A 22,069-nucleotide genomic window follows, 5' to 3' on the forward strand; every position below is an offset into this window, starting at 1 on the left:
CTTCTCCGTCCATGGGATTTTCCAGGCAAGAGTACTGGAGTGAGGTGCTATCGCCTTCTCCGTAGCCTTGACTAGACGGACCTTAGTCGGCAAAGTAATGTCTCTGCTTTTGAATATGCTATCTAGGTTGGTCATAACTTTTCTTCCAAGGAGTAAGCATCTTTTAATTTCATGGCTGCAATCACCATCTGCAGTGACTTTGGAGCCCCCCAAAATAAAGTCTGACACTGTTTCCAAAAAAGCGACAGATTTGGAGGCGGGTAGGGGAGGGAAAGTGAACTCCGGGAGTTGGTGATGGACGGGAACTGAGCGACTGAACTGAACTGAAACTGAGAGGAGGGAAGTAGGGGTGGGGGAAGGCGAGGCAAGTACCTTGCGCAAGCGCAGATTGCCACTAGAGGGCCAGGACAGTGAGGAAGGAAGGTTGAGGAAAGAAGCTAGCTCAACTCCTTTAACTCCATCTTCAACCTCTGGCTAACGCGCAGGCGCACTTCCTCGGGACGAAGGTCAGACTGAAGTGGGCGGGCCTTGGAGTCGCGCAAGCGCAATTTTGCGCCGGGTCGTCAAGATGTCGTTCCCCAAGTACGAGCCATCGCGCTTGGCCAGCCTACCTACTACCCTCGACCCAGCTGAATACGACATATCTTCTGAAACCCGGAAAGCACAAGCCGAGCGGTTGGCCATAAGATCCCGGCTTAAACGGGAATACCAGCTTCAGTACAACGACCCTAGTCGCCGAGGGGTTATCGTGAGTGAGGGGCCAGTGGGTGGGAATCGAGGGGCCAGAGTCAGGACGGTCCGATCTGACTGCTCAGCCCAGACCTGCAGGGGGACCAGCAGCGGGTTGGTCACCATTGCCGAACAATATTTTAGACATAGGTCCTCTTCCAGGCCCAGAGAGCAGGCAGGTTCATTAGTCCTTTGACCTTGGGCAGGATGTTTGGTGGTAAAGAGGACGGGTTGTGGATTCACACCTGGCTGGCTTTGAGTCTCGGCTAGATCACTTCCCGCCTGAGTGATCTTGAAAAAGTTGTTGAACTCTGCTGTTTAGCCTCGGTTTTCCTGCCAGAAAAATGGGGATAATATTGTACTTCCTATCTTATGAGGCTCTTAGGATTAAACGAGATAAGGCAAGTGACCGGCCGGCACAGTTCCTGGCTTGTGATGAGTGTTCAGAAAATGTCGGGGGGAGAGGGGTGTTTTTTTTTTTTTTTTTTTAGCTGTTTTCCACATTTCAGTTCACAGTTGAGGCAATACTGCTCTCTCCTGATGGGAATATAGTGATTTTTAAGTTTGTATCTTTTAAAGACCCAAACAGGCTACAGCTTACTGAAGCTCTGTGCTTTGGAGTCAAATGCCAAGGGTCTAAGTACTGGCAAACTAAATGACTTTGTACAATATCCCAGACCCTTCTGAAACTTAGTTTTCTAATTTTCATTTATGGAAATGTTAGTACATTCTTTATAGATCCTTGTGAGGTTAAATGAGATAGTCTGTATAACACTCTTGGCACATGCCCAGTAAATTGAAGGGTATTATTATTTAACAAGCATGCTTTTAGATAATTTTTGTACAAGAACTGTTTAAATATGATGTCAGATATGATATTAAAACACTTTTCCCAACAATTACATTGGTATTCTGTAGGAATTTTAGGAAGTTATGAGGATTGAAGGGAATTTACAGTGTGCCAGGCACTATTGAAACTCTTTCTGAATGATATTCAGATATCACAGCTATTCAAAGAGTTAAGCTCTATTACTGTCCCCATTTTACAGATGGGAAGGACAAGTATGTCATAGAGTGATACCAACTGGCAAGTGATAGAGCAGAATTTGAACCGTAGTCCGTGTAACCCAAAGCATCTTCTTACGTTTGGCTATATTGTCTCCAGCCAGAACCTCCTTCACTTGGAAGAAGGTGTGGAGAGAGATATTCATTATATACATACTCACGTGCTTGGGTTTGGTATGCTAGATAGTAAGATGTAGTTTTTAAAAAAAGAGTCTCTCGCAAAGTCTCTCTCAAAGAGAGTTTTTGAGTCAGACCTAGTTGAGATTTAAATTCCAGATTTTCACTTTTCCAGTTCTGTGACCCAGAGCAGTTATAGTTTTGCCATGTAAAACAGGTTTTACACCAGCGTCGTTGATTGTTAAGTAAATGCGTGCGTGCTCAGTCATATCCCACTCTGCGACCCCATGGACTGTAGCCCTCCTGCCAAGCTCCTCTGTCCATGGAATTCTCCAGGCAAGAATATTGGAGGGAGTTGCCCTTTTTTACTCTAGGGAATCTTCTCAACCTGAGGATCAAACCCGTGTCTCTTGTGTCTCCTGCCTTGGCAGGCAGATTGTTTACCACTGTGCCACCTGTGAAGCCCCTAAATAAATTAATGCCTGACTGTTATATATTGAGCAGTACATCCAAGTTCTTTGCCTAATCTTTTAAGAATGACTTACTCAGTGAATAAGTAATTGCTTAGAGTCTGTTACATGCCAGGCCTTCTTATAGATACTGTAGTGACAGTGGAGAACAAACAGGCAAAGACTCCTGTCCCCATAAAGCTTTGTTTCCAGAGGGAAGACAAGTAATAAGTTAAAAAATTAAATTGTTTAGCGTGTTAAGTAGTGGTTAAGTGATGAGAAGAAAAATAAAGCAAGGAAGGGGGGATTAGGGGTGTGTGTATGTAGAAGGGATAGAGCAGCTATAATTTTAGAAAGGCTCAGGAAAGGCCTCACTTAGAAGGTGACATTGAAGAGTTCAGAAAACTGAAGTGAGGGAGCTAGCCACTTAGCTCTCTGGGAAGGTAGCGTTCTAGTATGGGAGACAGCAAGTACAAGGGTCCCGCGACAGGAGTGTGCCTCATTAATCTCCCAAATACTGAAGAGACTGTTGTGATTAACATAGAGAAAGGTGAGGGCAGAGTAGGAAGAGATGAGATGGGAAAGGTGCCTGGAACTAGATCACACCAGGTCTCATAGGTCACTGAAAGGACTTTTCTAAGTTGGATGTTCCATAATCAGAACTTATATTTTAACAACATCTCTGGCTGCTTAGTTGAAAAGAGACTATGGGAGAGCAAAAATAGGAGCAGGGAGACTAGGACCTTGTTGCAGTATTCTAATTTCTTAGTTGATGGTGGCTGCAAGGGTGGTGGCAGTGAAGTTGGTAAGACATGATCTTTTCTGGTTATGTATTGAAAGTAGAGCCAGCCAGGTTAGCTGGTAGATTGGATATATAGAGTAAGAGAGGGAGAGGGCTCAAGGATAACTCTCAGGTTTTTGACTGAAGTGAAGAATGAAGTTGCAGTTTGCCAGGATAGGGAAGAGTGTGAAAGGATCAGGGATGGAGGTGGAATGGCATGTTGGGAAATCGGTTTGGGATACATCACATTTGGCATCACATTTGCTGGTTAAACTTCCCTGATGGCACAGATGGTAAAGCATCTGCCTACAATGCGGGAGACCCGGGTTCGATCCCTGGGTTGGGAGGATCCCTTGGAGAAGGAAATGGCAACCCACTCCAGTACTCTTGGCTGGAAAATCCCATGGATGGAGGAGCATGGTAGGCTACAGTCCATGGGGTCACAGAGTCGGACATGGCTGAGCGACTTCACTTTCTTTTACTTTTCTTTTACTGGTTAAACAAGTCAGCCTTGAGCAGGGAGTGCAATATTATGTCTCCTGTTCAGGCTAGAGGTCTAGAGCTGGAGTCATACTTTTGGGGAGTCATCTGCCTATAGGACAGGGAGGCCTGCTGTGCTGCAGTCCATGGGGTCACTAAGAGTCAGGTACGACTGAGCGACTGCACTGAATTGCCTATAGGTGGATATGTAAAGCCATATGACTAGAGATTATCAAGGGAGTGAATGTAGATAGGAAAGACCCATGGGTCTGAGGTCCACCCTTAAGAGATTGGAGAGAGAAGTAGGAAGGGAGAGAAAGAGACTAAGGGAATAGCCAGAGTTAGGAGAAAAGCCAAGCTGGCGTGTGCCCTGGAAGGGATAGATATAAGAATAGACAGATATTTTGTTCTTTCAGGTATAGAGCTCACACGTCCTACTGAACCTGTATCTTGTGTCTTCACCTTCTTTACTGTCTCTGCAAACAGTTTCATTTAAAATATCACCATGGGAGACTTCCCTTGTGGTATAGTGGTGAAAAATCCACCTTCAAATGCAGGGCACCTGGGTTTGATCCCTGGTTGGGGAACTGAGAACCCACATATTGCCAGTTAACTAAGCCCTCACATCACAACTGCTTTTTTTAACCGAGACGATCTGATTATTTTTTTTTAACAACTTTATCCTTTTGAAAAACCATTTTAATAGTATGAAATGTAATAATTTTGCTCCTAAAAATACCAGCTAAGGCAGCTCAAAAACCTTTAAGTTCAGAGTTAGCCTGCCTCAGTCTTCATCCTTCCTGCAGTTTTATTTGTAGCCTGGAGAGACTGGCATGGGTGTAGATTAGAAAGGGTCCTGGAAACAAAGTTGACAGTATGATAGAGCATATGAAATCTGTTTGTCTTCATTGGAAATACTGCATACTTCAAGAAAGGCAGTGAAGCCAAAAACAATCCAGAAAAAAATAGAAAAAAAAAAGGATTAAAAAAAAAAGTGCCTTCTCTGACTGCTTAAAATGATTAGGATTCTTAAATCAATGGAAAGCTGAAGGATAATATGAGTGTTTTAAATTCTGAACAGGATCATCAGGAAATTAGTCAACAAATGCTAGAAATGTGTGATCTTCTCTGAAGCTATGTAGGAATATTTGAGATATACCCTTAACTGTAGGAGAGAAGAAAGGGTGTCTCCTATGCTCCAGAACAAAAGTCCTGATGAGATTGCTTCTCAGTGTGGAACTTCATTTCCTGTATCTTTTGTTTTCATTCATTTTAGGAAGATCCTGCCTTGATTCGTTGGACCTATGCAAGATCAGCAAATGTCTATCCCAATTTCAGACCCAATACCAAGACCTCCCTCTTAGGAGCTCTGCTCGGAATTGGGCCCCTCGTCTTCTGGTATTATGTTTTCAAAACTGACAGAGTAAGTACTGGAACCTTGTGTTTGGTGACTGTGATAGGTTCCTGCTGTGCAGGCTGCAGCTCTCTCTCACTTGATAATTCCCTTCTTGGCTTTCTACTCCTCCTTCTTACCTTCCCTTTATCTTCTCCTACCTTTATCGCTTTCCAACTGAATTAAAAACCAGAAGTTTCATTTACATGTTTAGTTTTATTGCTCTATCCTTTCAACTCATGTAGAAATATTCCCTCTTAAAAACCGCAGTTGTTTCTTGGTCTTTCAAATTTAATATTAGTGGCTGCTCTAGAATTTAAAATAATGAACTGGTCCCTTTAAATATGTAAGACTTGAACTTAGTTCATGGAAGCGTCTTCCTGGTGTATTCTAGATGAGGTAAGGAAGTTGTGTGTGTGTGTTTGTGTGTTTGCACTCAGTTGTGTCCAACTCTTTGTACCTCCATGGACTGCAGCCCACCAAGCTCCTCTGTTCATGGAATTTTCCAGGCACGAATACTGGAGTGGGTTGCTAGTTCCTTCTCCAGGGGATCTTCCTGACCCAGGGGTTGAACCTCTGTCTCTTTTGTCTCTGGCATTGGTAGGCGAATTCTTTACCACTGTACCACCTGTGTATATTAAACAAGAGAATACAGAAATAACTTAAAAAGTTAATTGCTTTTTTCTCATTAGATGTACAGAAGTTAAGATTTTCCATTCTGATTAACCTTTAGGTGTTGTTTTAAAGATATATTTATTGGGTTACATATTAGCAGAATACATGTATCACTTTGTATGTTCCCTGTCTGCTCTGCATGAATTTCAGTTATATTGGTCACATTGTGTGAGTTAATGTTAAAACATTGATATTCCAACAATAGAGTAGCAGAAGCAGCCTGTGGTGGGGATCACTGCCATCAGACGCCTGGGTATGTGATTGCATAGAAAGCCAAGCTTATCTTTGACACTAGACCAGTCTGATACTAGATCCCCAACCCAAGCCCACAGGCCTCATGTTGCCATCTACACTGGGGCCCACCAATGTGTTAATAGCTCTGCCTTAAACTGGTCAATCCACTCTCCTGTTAGAGTATATATATTTTCATTATCTGATAAATTATTGCTTAACAGAAAGGTAGGCCACACTTACCAGAAGGTATATGCCTTTTGCTTTCAGTGTATGCTATTTGGTGGGGTAATATAGATATTTTTCAATGGGAGTGTTTTCTTACTATCCCTTTATTTCTTCACATTATTGCTTCCTCAGTCATACTGTGCAGACTTTAGACAATGAGAGATTGGAATTAGGTTGGGAGTGTTTCTTCTTGTTTTTCAGAGTTACACCATGAATTGTACCAGAATGCATTGTTTTTAATGTACTTTTTTTTTTTTTTTCCTGTTTGTGCAGGATAGGAAAGAAAAACTTATCCAGGAAGGAAAATTGGATCGAACATTTAACATCTCGTATTAAGTCTGACAATGATGTCTATATGTACTATTGTTTAAATAAATCAATTAATCACTAAATAAATATTTTTTCTTTCTTAATATTACTTGGATTCAGCAAACATTTGCTGAACATTGTGGAATCCCACTTTGTAAGAATTCACAGTTTAATGAAGAAACAGATTCATGTTCATTCATTCAGTCATTTAGCAAATGAGTGTCTGCTATAAGCCAGGCATTGTGCTGCGTGCTGAGAATATAGCAGTCAGTAGGACAAACTTAGGCCCTGTGCTTTAGAAGTACACACCCTGACAAGTGTTTATTCAACAGTTATTATATGAGTGCTTATTATGTATCTAGTACTATTTAAGACCTAAGCTCTTGTCTGGCTCCAGCCCCAGTCATAAATGCAGCAGAACAGTTACAACCTTGTGGTTTAAAGAAAAAATATTGATTCAGAAAAGTGATGTAGGCAAGCTGATGAAGAAGCAGTTCTGTGTAGGAAGATGGCATTTGATCTCGGCTCTGAAGATCACAGGGGCTGACAGAGCAAAACAGGAACACAAAAGGGTAAGATGTGTTGGGTATGGCTAGATTGGGGACCACTGTTAGGGAGAAGACAGGGAGGGTGGAGGACATGCTGAAGAACAGAAGTAAAATGATACACAGCATGGTCTTTGGAAGTCAGATCTGGGCTAGAATCTTAGCTTGAGCTTAGCAGTTGGAATACCAGACCTCCACATCCTCATCCATGGCCTGGAGATAGTAATGCCTACTACCTCTTAAGATGAAAATGAAGTAACAGAGTATTGCTCAGTGAAAGTTGCCCCATGCTTTGTAGTTCAGTCTTGAAACTGGATGACAATTTCATCTGTGAGAACAAAGTAAAATCAAATGTTGTAGGGGGAACAGCATGCTCTATGGGGCTGGCTTACATGAGTGTATTGGTTTTAGTTTTCAAAGCATATTTACAACTATTCTCTCATTTGATCCTCATATGAACCTGGAATACCCCCAAAATGCAGAGCCCAAGAGAAAAGCTTGTACAGACTTTTTATGTTAGGAAGTGATCTGAGAGAACAAGGGGCAGACTGCTAAGAGTGAAACAGGGATTGAGGGAAAACCCATGAACTGTGTGCTCTTGGCCTGAGGGTAATGGGCTTAATTCCTATAGGGGCTTTCTGAGGAGCACTATGGAATGGACACAGGTTTTCCTCAGACATGAAAAAGAATACCAGTCATCCCTCTCCCTCTTGGTCCACAGTTGTCTCATGCAGTTAATTCTCTTGTACTGCCAGGTGTGAGCAAGCCTCAGGCGGGCCGACGATTCTTACAGGCATCTCATGGAGGATGAAGGAAGGTTAGGGCAGAAAGCAGGTGACATGCTGTGCAGCTGAGGTGAAGTATTGTCACACTTGCAGGCAGCTGAAAGCTGCAGCAGCAATGGGAGTGAGAAGATGGGTCAAGCAGAATTGAAGCAGGCACAAGAGGCATAGGATTTCCTCCTCCACTCTGAACAGCTTGGCTCTGTGCACACACTGAATCTGTCATTCAAAGGGGTGGTTAGGTACAGTGTCACAGGAGGGCTGGTGGAGCAAGCTGCTGTCCACAGTTGAGACTGGTTGAGGCCCTAGCTGATAATCATTTCCCTTCCCCATGCTCTCGAGATTTCACTTCTCTTGGCCATCACTTTAGCAGATCTAGGTTGCTTGCCCGAGTCACCAAAGGCCAGAACCTTAGTTACTCTAGCATCTTCAGGCCTTTGATGCACCAGCTGCCTGTTTACACTCCTCATGGAGCATGGAAGTGTGAAGATGAGCCAGTGAATCCCTTGGGAGCCAGGGGTATCCCTTTCTTCCCCCATTGTGTAATGACAACCCTAGTTCCTTGTAATCAAGGTCATTTAGTACTGCTAGTATAAATAGCCATTTTTTTTTTTCTCTTATCTACTGCTTCTGAAGTACAAAAAACCCCAGATGGCCAGGAGTTAGTAATGACTTCAAATTAAAGTGAAATCCTGTTAACATTAGTTCTATGATTTATAATAAGTATATATTCAGTCTGTGTTTCTGGCACAGAACTCCTAAAATCCTTGGGATTTCCTAAGTGAGATAACAGAAGAAGGTGTCTTATGTTAATAAGGTGACTTTTGAACCACACCTAACGATGGGGGCTGGCTGTTTGGAACTTTGAGTTGCACCCCTGACCTCCTTAGCTTTTTTTTTTTTTTTCCTCCTTAGCTTTATATCCCTGCTCTGCCACTTATTGGTTAAGTGACCTGGAATATATTTAAAGTCTGTTTTCTTATCTTTAAAATGGATAAACTAGTAATATATTTTTATTAAACTCATTGTATGAGTTATTATAAAATATTTAGAACAGTGGCACATATTCAGGTCTTGGTGAGTGTTAACTATTATTATAACTTAAACTCTGAGTTTAAAAGTATGTTTTAAGCTTAATTAATGAAAACAATTTGCATTTCATTTATTAAATATAACTTCATATCTCTGTCCAGAGATATGAATTCTCCAGGCAAGAATACTGGAGTGTATTGCCATTTCCTTCTCTAGGGGGTCTTCCTGACGTGATTGAACCTGGGTCTCCCATGTTCCAGGCAGTCTTTACCATCTGAGTCACCAGGGAAGTCCATAATATTGAAGTATAATATAACTTCATATATTTTTGTCCATTTATGTTTATTTTGTTCTTTGCTTGCTCAGATCCACTGCCAAATTTTTCTGATGTAAAATGTCTTCTTAGTGATTTAAGATTTAGACAGGTGAAGATATTAATCCTCAATTAAACCAATCTTTTTTTCCTCTGAGAGTTATTCTAATTCACCTTAGTTACAGGAAAAACATTTACAGTAGGACTTCCCTGGTGGTACAGTGGATAAGAATCTGCCTGCCAATGCGGGGGATACAGGTTCAATCCCTGGTTCAGGAAGATTTCCATGTACTGCGGAGCAACTAAACTCACATGCCACAACCACTGAGCTTTTGTGTCTAGAGCCTGTATTCCGCAACAAGAGAAGCCATCTCAATGCACTGCAATGAAGAGTAGCCACTGATCACCACACCTAGAGAGAGCCTGCATGCACAGCAAGGAAGACCTAGCACACCAATAATGAATAAGAAGGCAGTATCCAGAAAGACATAGGCAGAATTTTTTAAACAATTGTTTAACATTGAGAATTACTCAACAGTGTGTTCTTATCATTATAAACTGCCCCAAATCACACTCAGAAGCTGTCACCTTATGTGAGCATTCAGTGCTGCCACGTGTCTGACTGATGCCGCTAGCCCTGGGCACTGGGCATAGACGCCCGCACTGGGTAAGCTGCCTCTGTGAGCCCAAGAACTCAAGTTTGTTACAAGTACAGCCACTGGCAAGAGTTCCTCAAGACCACCGTATTTTCCCATCACTTGCTCCTGAATCCAGGGCATGGGAGTGGCTGAGCTTAGGTGATGTGGGTGAGTTCTAGCTGCCAGGGAGACTGAAAAAGCAAACATGCAGCATGTTCAGCTCTAAAGCACTTCTAAAACAGTGGAAGCCTTTGAAGGTGTTAAGCAGGAGTAAGCTTATTGAATTTGCACTCCTGAAAGATCATTCTGGATCCTGGAGGAACTCATCTTGGGGTAACAGGCTGGAGGATGACCAGTACCAGGCTGTTATAAGACTTTAGGCTGGAAATTGTTTTCAATTTTTGAGATAGTTCTCAGTGCAGGATAAAGCAACCCATTCCCAATCCCAGGATGACTCACTTCGATGTGAACCTGTCAAAAGCTTTATGAGATTCTAAATATATTATCTCTATTAGATCCCCTTTATGCTCATGCGTGAGGAGCCAGTTTTCTTAATAATTCCTTATCCTTGTATGACATCCCTTCTTCTCTCTGAAACAATATTGCTTCTCTAACAGCCTGGTTTGTTTACGTACTATGTTTTTTTTTACCCTTTATTATGGATCCTTCCTGAAGAAAAAGATTATTTGTGCTCTGATCAAAATCCCATTGGGTTAAGCCCGTGATTTATTTTTCTTCTTTCTCATTCATGGCACACAGTCTTCTCATAACTTCGGGGAAAATACAGGGTACTGATTATCTCTATATTCTTCAGGATCATTAATGGGGTATTTGAAGAGATTAGAGTTCTGAACAAGAATCTGTCTTTCTGATTTACTTCACTTTGTATAATATGCAAAATAGATAGCCAGTAGAAATTTGCTCTATGACACAGGGAACCCAAAGCTGGTGCCCTGTGATGACTTAGAGGGGTGGAATGGAGAGGGAGGTGGGAAGAAGGTTTAAGAGGGAGGGGACATATGTATACCTATGGCTGATTCTTGCTGATGTATGGCAGAAACCATCACAATATTGTAAAGTAATCCTCCAATTAAAAAAAAATAAAGAATCTGTCTTAATCAAATGTGTGGTTTAAAAATATGAACAGCATTTTTAAATTAGTAAAAATATAATCCTGCAAATTCAAAGATTCTGAATTTCCAAAGCTTTCATTGCCACTCTCTACCTTTGTGTGGACAAATAGGGTTTTATGATGTTTCTGTTATAGGACCCATTTGTCCCCTATCACTAGGATTGTAACATATCCAACAATTCCCTCTTTGGCTGCCTGTTTACTGCCATTTCTCTAGCTGAGCTAGAGATGACCCCTTCTGCTGATACCCACTGTGGCCTGGAGGGACAACGAGCAGTATCACTCACCTGGAAACCATCATCCCTAGAAGACTCAGCGATCTTATGGCCAAGTTTCAGGATTTATAAGATTAAAGTCAAGCTGAAAGTCTGACATTTGATCTCTGAATACCCCTGGAGACAGATGGCTGGTGCAACATGAGATTTCTTGAGCAAACTTGCACTAGAGTTCAAATTTATTTCTCCTATAATCACAAGGAGTTATCACCTTGTCATTGTAGGGTCGATTCTTTGCCACCAATCACATTTAAATCATTCCTCATATTTAATAATTAGGCTGTGGAAAAATCTTAGGGATGGGAGAAAGAGGCAACTTGGCTAAGGCTGCTCCAGAAATCGACACAGGAGGGACTCAAGGACTGCAATCTGATAAACAATTGTGAGTAGGAGGAAAAGGTGGGAGATGGGACTTCTTATGAAACTACATTTGCACAGTTAAACACTTTCTTCTACTTATGTTATATGTTTCGCATGAATTAAAGTTTTCTAAAAAGGGTTTTATTCTTTATGTGAGGTGGAGACAGTATCAAAGAGTGGTATTTTATATGGAGTAGCTTGGATGAAGGTAGATGGAGATGGAGGGTTTCAGTAACCCCAGTGCCATGTCTCAGAAGCTGTACCCCAAGCTTCTGCTCCAAAATCATGCTCTGCAAGAGTGGTCCAGAGGCAGCTTGGTCCCATCAGGACCTTTAGGAGGAGAGACAAATGCCAGACCACAAGGAAAAGGAGCAGCTGTTGGTCTTCAGGTTCTAGAGATGGTTGGTTTCTTGGAGGTATGGACGGAGGAGCCTGTGTCCTGTTAAATTCTAGTAGGATACTCACCCTCAAGTCCCCTCTGCATTGATCATATATCAATACTTACTGAGTTGCAGTCATTTACTAAGCACTGAAGATATTAGTATAAAGATACAGCTGCTTCTTGGAGGAACTCGCAATGGAGAACCATTATAGCAGCCAACATTTATTAAACTTTTACTTGTGTTCCAGGCACTAAGATAAAGTAAGGGCTTTACATATCTCCCAACATAACTTAAAAATCATCACTAAAATGATACCTTAAATCTCATCATCATGAGACTTTGAGAGGTTAAACAATTTACTCAAGTCCTCTAGCTAATAAGGACTAAGATAGAACTGAAATCTGGGCAACCTGACTTCAGAGGGAAATTTTTAACCAATTCTTTGAAAGGGATAAAGATAGATGTTATGAGAAGCCCGATACTGGGAAAGGACACCCAGTCCAGCCTGGAGGGATTAATAGATGGTGCCTTCAAGAGCAAGGACCCCCATGTGCACTTTCTTAGGGTTTCTAGCATATTCACAGGTACACAGAATGTTAGAGCTGGAAGGACTGTTAAAGATCTGCTAGTCTCACAGCCTAACTCTATAGAAAAGGCTTGGATAGGAACAACAACTTGTCCAATTCTTCAAGAACCCTGCTTAAACTGTTGCTCATTACTGATGGGAATGTGAAATGATACAGTCACTTCAGCAGTTCATCAGTTTGTTAGTTTCCTACAAAATTAAACATACTTTTACCATGTGATCCAGCAACCATACTCCTTGTCATTAGCAAAAAGAGTTGAAAACTTAGGCCTACTCAGAAACCTGCATATGGATGTTTATAGATGCTTAATTCGTAATGGTCAGAATCTGGAAGCAACTAAGGGAAGGAAGAATAGGCAAAGCATTTAAGGCAGTGAAACTACTCTGTAGGACACTATAAAGATGGATATATGTCATTATGCATTTGTTCAAACCCATAGACTGTACAACGCCAACAGTGAACCCTAAAGTAAACTATGGGCTTTTGTTGATGATGTATCAATGTAGGTTCATCAGTTATAACAACCATGCCACTTTGGTGGGGGATGTTGATAATGGGGTGGGCTATGCATAACTGAAGGTAGAGGGTATTGGGAAATCTCTGTACCTTTAATAAGGATGTATTTGGAGAGAAATCAGGCAGATATTTGGAGCATTTTCTGTGTAAAGCAAGTATTAGAAGATTTATCTCTTCTTGGAGCTTGCACATGAAAATATCTGATTCAAAACCAATACCTCTCATGTTATTCTTGCTAAATTCTCATAAAAAGGTATCCATGGCAGGCATCAGCTCTTACTCATCAACACTCACTCTCCTTCCTTTTCTTCCAATAGAACCCTGGTTTATTTATGAGGCTGGTTCTCAGAGAAAGTGGGCATGATCCCACTCCAGGGAATGAACCTGGATTGGTCTAAGGATAGATGTGTAACCCAGTTCTGAACCGAAGACATAAGAGAAATCTACTAGGGAGGGCTTGCTTTCTTCAATAAAAGACATTTCCCAAAGAGAAATCCTTCTGTCCCTGTACCCTTTTCCTTTCCTCCCTTCCTCTGACCTAGAACATGGAAGTGAGGTGAAGATAAGACATATCCAAGAATCAGTTCAGTTCAATCTCTCAGTTGTGTCTGACTCTTTGTGACCCATGGACTGCAGCATACCAGGCCTTCCTCACCATCACCAACTCCCAGGGCTTGTTGCCTCATGTCCATCAAATCGGTGATGCCTTCCAACCATCTCATCCTCTGTTGTTTCCTTCTCTTCCTGCTTTCAATCTTTCCCAGCATCAGGGTATTTTCCAATGACCCAGTTCTTTGTATCAGGTAGCCAAAGTATTGGAGCTTCAGCATCAGTCCTTCCAATAAATATGCAGGACTTACTTCCTTTAGGATTGACTGGTTTGATCTCCTTGCAGTCCAAGGGACTCTCAGGAGTCTTCTCCAGCACCACTATTCGATTTGGAACCAGCCTGTTGTTCCATGTCCAGTTCTCACTGTTGCTTCTTGACCTGCATACAGATTTCTCAGGAGGCAGGTAAGGTGGTCTGGTAATCCCATCTCTTTAAGAGTTTTCCACAGTTTGTTGTGATCCACACAGTCAAAGGCTTGACATAGTCAATAAAACAGAAGTAAATGTTTTTCTGGAACTCTCTTGCTTTCTCGATGATCCAACGGATGTTGGCAATTCGATCTCTGGTTCATCTGCCTTTTCTAAATCCAGCTTGAACATCTGGAAGTTCATGGTTCACATACTGTTGAAGCCTGGCTTGGAGAATTTTGAGCATTACTTTGCTAGAGGTGAGGTTGGTGCAATTGTGCTGTAGTTTGAACATTCTTTGGCATTGCCTTTCTTTGGGGATGAAATGAAATATTTAGGAATAGCAGAGCAGAAAACCAGAATGAACTTGGCTCCCAACTAACTTCATGTTATGATTGTCCTTGTCCTGACCCGCCAACCTCAGACTTCTTATATGAGATAAAGTCTTAGTTGTTAAACTAATGTTAGATTTTCATTTACAATTGAATGCACTCTTAATTGATACCATGTCCTTTTATTTATTATAAAATATAATTGTTCAGATTTTATTTATAAAATCCAAAATAAGGACACTAAATGCTCATGAATGAGCAAAACTGCCCCATTTGCTAAATTTCTCTTCCAGCGACTATATAGAATTTAGACTTGCACACACTTGGTTATTTTGTGAGGTATCACTGTTATAGTGCTACAGTGGGTTGTGTCAAAGCTTGTGATATAATTTTAGATTTTAAAAATACCTAGAGTAGGCTATTTAGAGTCCAAAGGCCCACATGGTTAGGCAAGACTCCTCCAGGAAAAGCTCTATAGTTAGTCATAGGCGAACTACTTATATCAAAGGCACTTTAGATTCTGTCTTAGCTTTCACTTTAATTGAGCTATTAATACGCACTGTTGAGATCTTAAATTGAAATTCAATATGATTTTCTTCAGATCTAAAAGATGATGGAAAAAGGCAATATGTACTTCTAAATTTTCTGCACTTCGGGCTTCTGTTACTTATTGCATTAGAAGAGTGCATGCCTTCCTTCTCAGCTAAAAGCTAGTTATTTACGGACAAGGACCTTGGCTTACTCATTCCAGTATATCCTATAGTAGGCCACACAATAGCCTCGCTGAGGCAGAAACCAATAAGTATTCACTGAATCACAATATCAATAATAACAACAATATCTAAATCTGCCCATGTTCACTAGGTGCCAAAAGCAGTGTGAGTGCTGTCAAAGCGTGGTCTCATTTTGTGTTGTTTTAGTCACTGAGTCGTGCCCAGTTCTTTTGAGACCCCATGGACTGTAGCCCACCAGGCTTCTCTATCCACGGTATGTCCCAGGCAAGATTTCTGGAGTGGGTTGCCATTTCCTTCTCCAGGGGATCTTACTGACCCAGGCATCGAACTCTCAACTCCTGCACTGGTGGGTGGATTCTTTACCACTGAGTCCCAAGGGAAGCCCATTGTCTCATTTAAACCCCCCACCAAATTCTTATGAAATAAATCATTTCCTTCTTTCAGAGGAGGAAAGTGAGGCACAGGTTAAGTCACTTGCTCAAACTCATTCAGCTATAAGTACCATCTGGATTCCAAAGTCAGAATTCCTCATGAAGTATTATCTTTATCCACATTTTACAGCTGAGGAAACAAAAGCTCAGAAAGGTTAATAACTCATTCAGAATCACATAGCTAACAAGTGGTTGTGCCTGGATTTGAATCCAGACAGTCTGGTTTCAGCATCTGCCCTCTTAATTAGGTACTACACTGACTCACAAAAGGATAAATTTTAGATATACTTCAGATTGTCACACAATTATATAAAGTTGATTCTATCAAATTGAAGCCTAGCTGTTTACTAAATGTAACAAAGAAATTTAAATGTCAGCTCTCAAGCCTGTGTTTTTTTTTTTTTTCATTTTAGCAGTGAAATATCTTTCTGGAAGGGCAGAACTTGCTTCAAACTCAGAAGTAATAACTCTTGCATCACTCTAGAAAATTACAACACAGAAACCACACATTAATTTTTAACTTATAGTTCACATCTAGGCCCTCGGTTTCCTACCTTCCCTCTCCTCCTCCATCTCTCTCTGTGCCCCATCTGGTCAACAAAGTGTGTGCTTTCTGGAGGCAGGCAGTGGCCCTTCCCACCACTGCCTAATAGTGGCTTCTCCTCCTGGGTCGTTGCTTGTTTACACACCCCATCCTATTCCATTTCAATGTATGTTTACTGAAACATTGGGAGCTTTCTCACCTCCTTTCTGTAGACCCAAGAAGCCCAGATTTGGACCAGAATCAAAGATGGCAAACAGAATGTTTTGGATACTGATTTTAAGGTAGTTTCTATTAATAGAACAGTGGCCCTCTGCCTTGCCGCGCGTTGGAATTACCTGAGGGATTTCAAGAAAATTCTCATTTGGATTCCACCCCCAGCATTTCTAATTTAATTGATCTGAGATACACCCTGGGCACCTGGAGTCTCAGAAACTACCAGGAGCTCCAATGTACAGGCGAAGATGAAAACCACCGTGGGGCTTCTCAACCCTGACACTACTGATATTCAGTACCAGATAATACTCTGGCCTGTGCACTGTAGAATGTTTGCCAGCTTCTCTAACCTTTACCTGACAGATGCCAGTAACACCCTCCCCAGTTGTGACAACAAAAGATGTGTCTAGGCTTTGACAGGTGTCTTGGGTGAGGGATGCAAAATCACCTTATTGTGAACCATTGTCTGGAGCCACTGCCAGTAGCCTGGGCTCTGAGAAGTCTCCCAAAAAGAAAAAAGAGAAAGAAGGGCGACTTCTGTGGCATTCTCTCTAACAGGAAAATATATAAAGATGTCAAGGATACCTAGCAGAAAACTCCTGTCATTGGAGGAAACCTAATCAGGGTGCCTTTTTTTTTCTTTTTAAAAAGAGTTTTAAATTTCTAAGCAAACAGATGGCTTATTCCTTGGGAGAACAATAGAGAAACGAATCTTTAAGAGTAGAGAATTAAGGAAATGATACAGATCTCTCTAGCTGATCTGAAGCACAACAGAAGGAAACTATATCTTTTTTTTTAATTAGTGTGAACAGCCTGGCCTGGGTGAAATATTGTCTCCTGCTGACAAGCTGCTGCCAGCAACAGGGAGATAAAGTACATGGGCTTGGATGCTAAATGGATGTAAACCCAGAATGTTTCTTTAGCTCTAGAAAGGTTTTGCCAGCACACTAACAGAGTGAACCAAAATCGGTGAGAGTCTAGGTTTGTGTATAAGAGGAGGGTTGTTGTTGAGTTGCTAAGTCGTGTCTGACTCGTGATCCCATGGACTGTAGCCTGCCAGGCTCCTCTGTCCGTGGAATTCTTCAGGCAAGAACACTGGAGTGGGTTGCCATTTCCTTCTCAAGGGGATCTTCCTGATTCAGGGATCTAATCTGAGTCTCCTTCACCTCCTGCATTGCAGGTGGATTCTTTACTGCTGAGGACTTCCCTGGTGGCTCAGATGGTAAAGTGTCTGTCTGCAATGAGGAAGACCCACGTTTGATCCCCTGGAGAAGGAAATGGCAACCTACTCCAGCACTTTTGCCTGAAAAATCCCATGGCCGGAGGAACATGGTAGGCTACAGTCCATGGGGTCGCAAAGAGTCAGATACAACTGAGCGACCTCACTTTAACTTTCACTTTATTTACTGCTGAGCCACTGCTAGAGTGAGCTCATTACGTAAGCGCTGGAATTTGGAAACATTTAGGGGTTGTCTTCGTTTGGGGTTATTTGAGAAAAGATTCCAGCAAGCACTACAGCGGAGTGGGTAGGTAAGAGGCAAGGAAGCTACTAATGGATGTTTTCAGAAGTTGCCACTTTGGGCAGTGAAGCTTAATCATTCTGAAAGTTGCCAGGAACCCCAGCTGAACACAAGCCTCAGAGGTATGGAACAAGAGAACTGGCAGATTTATCCACTAATTTCAACTCTGGTGGTTGAGGACTGTGTCCAGGGCCATTCACTCCTCAGAACTTTTGTTCTGGTTTGGGCCTCAGGCAATATTGTGAGTGTGTTGCTGGCAACTGGAAGCAGCTGGCCAACACAGGATGGTGATCACTGATGGGGTCTCCGTGAGTACTGGCCACCTGCTGTAGTGGTCAATTTAGAAATTTATCTAGGGACTTCCCTGGTGGCCCAGTGGTTAAGACTTCACACTTCCAGTGCAGGGGGCATGGGTTCAATCTCTGGCCAGAGAACTAAGATCCCATATGCTGGGCAAATAAATAAAAATTTAAAAACTTTTTATTTAAAAATATTAACTGTCTTACTAGTTTATAATGTTTAATTTTTAATAAAGACATCTTAATATGGTATGGAACATTGGGAAGGCACATCAGCTACTAAAATGCCTCACCATTTGAGACCAAGAAATGCCACTGCCAGAAACCCACAGTAGTTCCACCCCATCTGCAACTCCTCTTTCCCACACCCCTTACGTCCAGTCCACTAGCGAGTTCTTTCAGGTCTAGTCCAAAGCTTTCATGGATTTATCCCCTAGGTCCCTGCTGTCACTTCGTTAGCCCAGGACAATGGTGTCTTTTGCCTGGACTATTGCAATGGCCTGGTCCTGGGCTCCCCACACTCACTCTCCCGTCAGTCCCTTAAATTCACAAGGCTTCTTCTTGGAATGCTCCTTTTCCCCACCCTACCCCAGAGCAACCCTACCTTTCCTATGACTTGCTCCTTCCTATCCTTTCCCAGTTCCCAAAGCACCTGTACATCATGCTTAGTTTTAGTTGCTAAGTCCTGTCGGACTCTGCAACAAGGGATTCTCCAGGGAAGAATACTGGAGTGGGTAGGCATTCCCTTCTCCAGGGGATCTTCCTGACCCAGGGATCAAACCCAGGTTTCCCACATTGCAGGTGGATTCTTTATTGTCTCAGCCACCAGAGAAGCCCTAGGTGTCCTATCCTTTAGGTCTTGCTAAATGTCACTTCATCAAAGACCTAAAGAAAGGCGTCCCCATCCCACTCGTTATTCCCATCTCAGTTCCTATTTGTTTTCTTCTTTGCATGTTTCTCAATTTGCAATTATTTTGTTTGTGTATTTTGTCTCCCTGTCTATAATCTCTGTAAGGGCAATGACCATGCTTATCTCTTGACCTCCATATCCTCGTAGAATTGACAAATTTAGTAAATGAAAACACAAGTGTGGCACTTCCTTAGGGGTCCAGTGGTTAAGACTCTGTCTTTCTAGTGCAGGAGGTGAGGGTTCGATCCCTGGTCAGGGAACTGAGATCCCATGCTGTGCAGTGAGGGGCGGGGGGGAAGAGGCATATCAGTTAAATTTGAATTTCAGATAAACTACAAATAATTTTTAGTATAGGTATATCCAAGTAATGCACAGGACGTATACTAAAAAATATTCATGATTTATCTGAAATTCACATTTAACTGAATATCTTATTTTATCTGGCAACCCCAGTTCCTAGGCCCCAACACATAGCTGACTCTCATTTTGCAGTGTTAAATAAAAATTTGGTAGCAGCATATCAAAACTGCTACTATGGCAACAAAGTGAGGGAAATGTGTTCAAACTACAAAGTAGTGACAAACCCCACTTCCCATTCCTTTCCGTTCTTTGCCCGTCTTCTCACTCCGGGAGAGCCTAATCACCTGGTCCAATCTCGTGGACCCCCTTTCCCTGTCACCCTGGGTCTGCTTCGTCAATGCCTGTATTATGACCAATTGAAACTTTCACGGAACACCAGCAAGTATTTATTGAGTAATTAAGCTGACAGAACTTAATACATTTCTAAAAATGTTTAAGTTCCTTGACTATGAAACAGTGAGTTCCCATTTTAACCAACTCCCTCCCCGAATACCGCCAAAGGGCATGAGATTCTGAAGGAAATCACACAAATCCATTCTCAACTGTGGCATCATGCTCCGGTTTCAATTAGTTTCTGCAGGGTTCCTGGAATTGGGGGTGAAGTGGCTCTTGAGAGGTTCCCAGCATTTGTAGTAGTTCTCATCCAGACAATTAGAGGTCTTCAGCCCCCACTTGGTGACGGCCATATTTAGAGAAGACTCAAACATAAATGCCTGTAGGGAATGCAAATGGAGACAAGAAAGAGGAAGTGAGGTGGATAATAAAACACATTTGACTAGATGTTAAGAGAAAAGATATGGGTAGGTAGACTCTTTGAGTAATAAATCACATGTGCTTGCATGGTAAGGAGAAAATACTCAAGCCTTGGGTTCTGACTCTGATCCTACTACTTAGAAGTGGGTAATAGCTTGCGTGAAACCCTCAGCTTCTCTGACACTCAAGTTTTATTCTTACCAAACTGGAGTTGGGCACATAAGCATCACATTGTTTTGTAGCACCACGGAGCTAAGTTTGCTAGATCCAAGGGCAGAGGTGGGAGAGTCCTGGGATTATTCTTTTCAGGAGCCATTACAGTGGCTATGTCCATGTGAAAAGTTAAGTCGCTCAGTCCGACTGTTTGTGACCAGGTGGACTGTAGCCCACCAGGCTCCTCCATCCATGGGATTCTCCAGGTGAGAATATTGCAGTGGGTTGCCATTTCCTTCTCCAGGGGATCTTCCCAACCCATGGATCGAACCCAGGTCTCCCGCATCAGAGGCAGACACTTGAACCTCTAAGACACCATGGACTAGAACCCATCAGACAATGTTCATGTGAGGGAGAACATAATTCCCATTTAACAGATGAGGAAACTAGGGTTCAGAGCTGGGAAGTGACTGTCTAAGGTGGTAGTAATGAGAAGTTGCAGATTTGGGATTTGAGCTTTTCTTTTGCAGGACTCTGAAAAGAGATAGGCTAGGGAAGGAAAAAGAAGGAAAAGAGAGACTGAGGAGACAGGACGAAGGGAGCAGGAATGGCTGTCGCACTTTTAAAAGCCCTGTCCAGGAAGGTTCTGAATGGTGGGTGTCCTTCTATGTTCAGGCAGGTTTTATCTGCAACAGAAAGAATATGCAAGGGCCCTGAGCATCCTTGACATTCCAGCTTTACCTACTGCTGATTTTCTGACCAATTATGGCTTAAAAAAAAAACCCCAAAAACCTACAATTCTTATGCACTCATATTTGGAAATTCTAAAAATATAGATGGACAAAAGGATGATAAAAATTCTCTTTGTGCCACAACTCAGAGAACCTCTGTTAATGTCTGGTATACATTCTAATATGTACTAACTTCTTTTTGTCTAAAATGATAGAGATGATGGTCCCTGCTTGACTTCCCATGACAAGCTTGATGTGAGGTGTTGGGCATGTTATAAAGCACTATTCAGATATAAAGATCATTATTATGGACATAATTATTGTTGTCTCTTTGCTAACTGCTTCTTAGGAGACTTCCTGTCTGACTGGACTAACAAAGCCCCATCCCAGCTGAGCTATGAAGGCAGTATTATAAAGTTAATTTATTCCAAAATAGTATAAGGCTAAGGCATATGGAGGATCCTGGATCCAAATTACATAATGGGAAACGGGGAGGGAGACCCAAAGTCTTGTTCCTCATAAAAACAGCCCTGTCCTGTGCTTCACTGTTGCAGAATACTGCTCCCTGGTAACATTATCCAAAGCCAGGTTGGGCATTCAAGGTTGCCAAGTGGTAACTATGCGATAGCCTGTGTACCTCCAGGAACTTTCGGAGGTAGTAGCTTAAGATGATGAATATCTCATAGAGCTCTCTCACAGAGATGAAAGTGTTCTACAGAAACTGCAGAGGCCCTTGAAAGGGGAAACAGAGCTGAGGTCAGGCAGATGGGACTCACACCCTGCCCCTGAAGCTTCATCGACTCTGGTCCTTGAGTTGGGCCTGAGAGCAATCTGTTGCGTTGGGTAGAGGGGCAGATAAGCTCTCTGCTTAGGTAGTTTGCAAGCTGGGCATGGAGTCAGGCCGGTCTGTGCTATTGATTTTAATGTCAGGTAACATTGAAGGCATTGGTTTAAAAATGTAAAGCAAGCTTGCATATGATATCGCATAAAATTACTCCTTGTGGTTCATAAACTCTATCTCCAAGAATGCAAAAATAAAATGAAATCAAGTA

General features: G+C 42.1%; 2 protein-coding genes across 2 annotated transcripts in view; one reads left to right on the top strand and one right to left on the bottom strand.

Annotated features, from left to right (window-relative positions):
- On the top strand, positions 438-6,544 carry NDUFB4 (NADH:ubiquinone oxidoreductase subunit B4). The gene is made up of 3 exons (XM_005674988.3): positions 438-748; positions 4,898-5,044; positions 6,422-6,544. Exons 1-3 carry the CDS (start codon positions 569-571, stop codon positions 6,482-6,484), a joined length of 390 nt encoding a protein of 129 aa, XP_005675045.2. The 5' UTR covers positions 438-568; the 3' UTR covers positions 6,485-6,544.
- HGD (homogentisate 1,2-dioxygenase) overlaps positions 19,744-22,069 on the bottom strand; it is a 43,208-nt gene continuing 40,882 nt past the window's right edge. The window contains exon 14 of the mRNA XM_005674989.3: positions 19,744-20,093. Within this exon, the coding sequence (XP_005675046.2) occupies positions 19,944-20,093 (150 nt within the window). The 3' untranslated portion in view covers positions 19,744-19,943. The remainder of the gene's footprint in view (positions 20,094-22,069) is intronic.

Source organism: Capra hircus, chromosome 1 (genome assembly GCF_001704415.2).
Source record: "Capra hircus breed San Clemente chromosome 1, ASM170441v1, whole genome shotgun sequence".
Lineage (NCBI taxonomy): Eukaryota > Metazoa > Chordata > Mammalia > Artiodactyla > Bovidae > Capra > Capra hircus.

Excerpts from the sequence above, each read along its gene's own strand:
- NDUFB4 (XM_005674988.3), top strand. The coding sequence starts at position 569 with ATGTCGTTCCCCAAGTACGAGCCATCGCGCTTGGCCAGCCTACCTACT. Across the intron at positions 749-4,897 it reads CTAGTCGCCGAGGGGTTATC|GAAGATCCTGCCTTGATTCG; the intron begins GTGAGTGAGGGG and ends CATTCATTTTAG. Across the intron at positions 5,045-6,421 it reads ATGTTTTCAAAACTGACAGA|GATAGGAAAGAAAAACTTAT; the intron begins GTAAGTACTGGA and ends CTGTTTGTGCAG.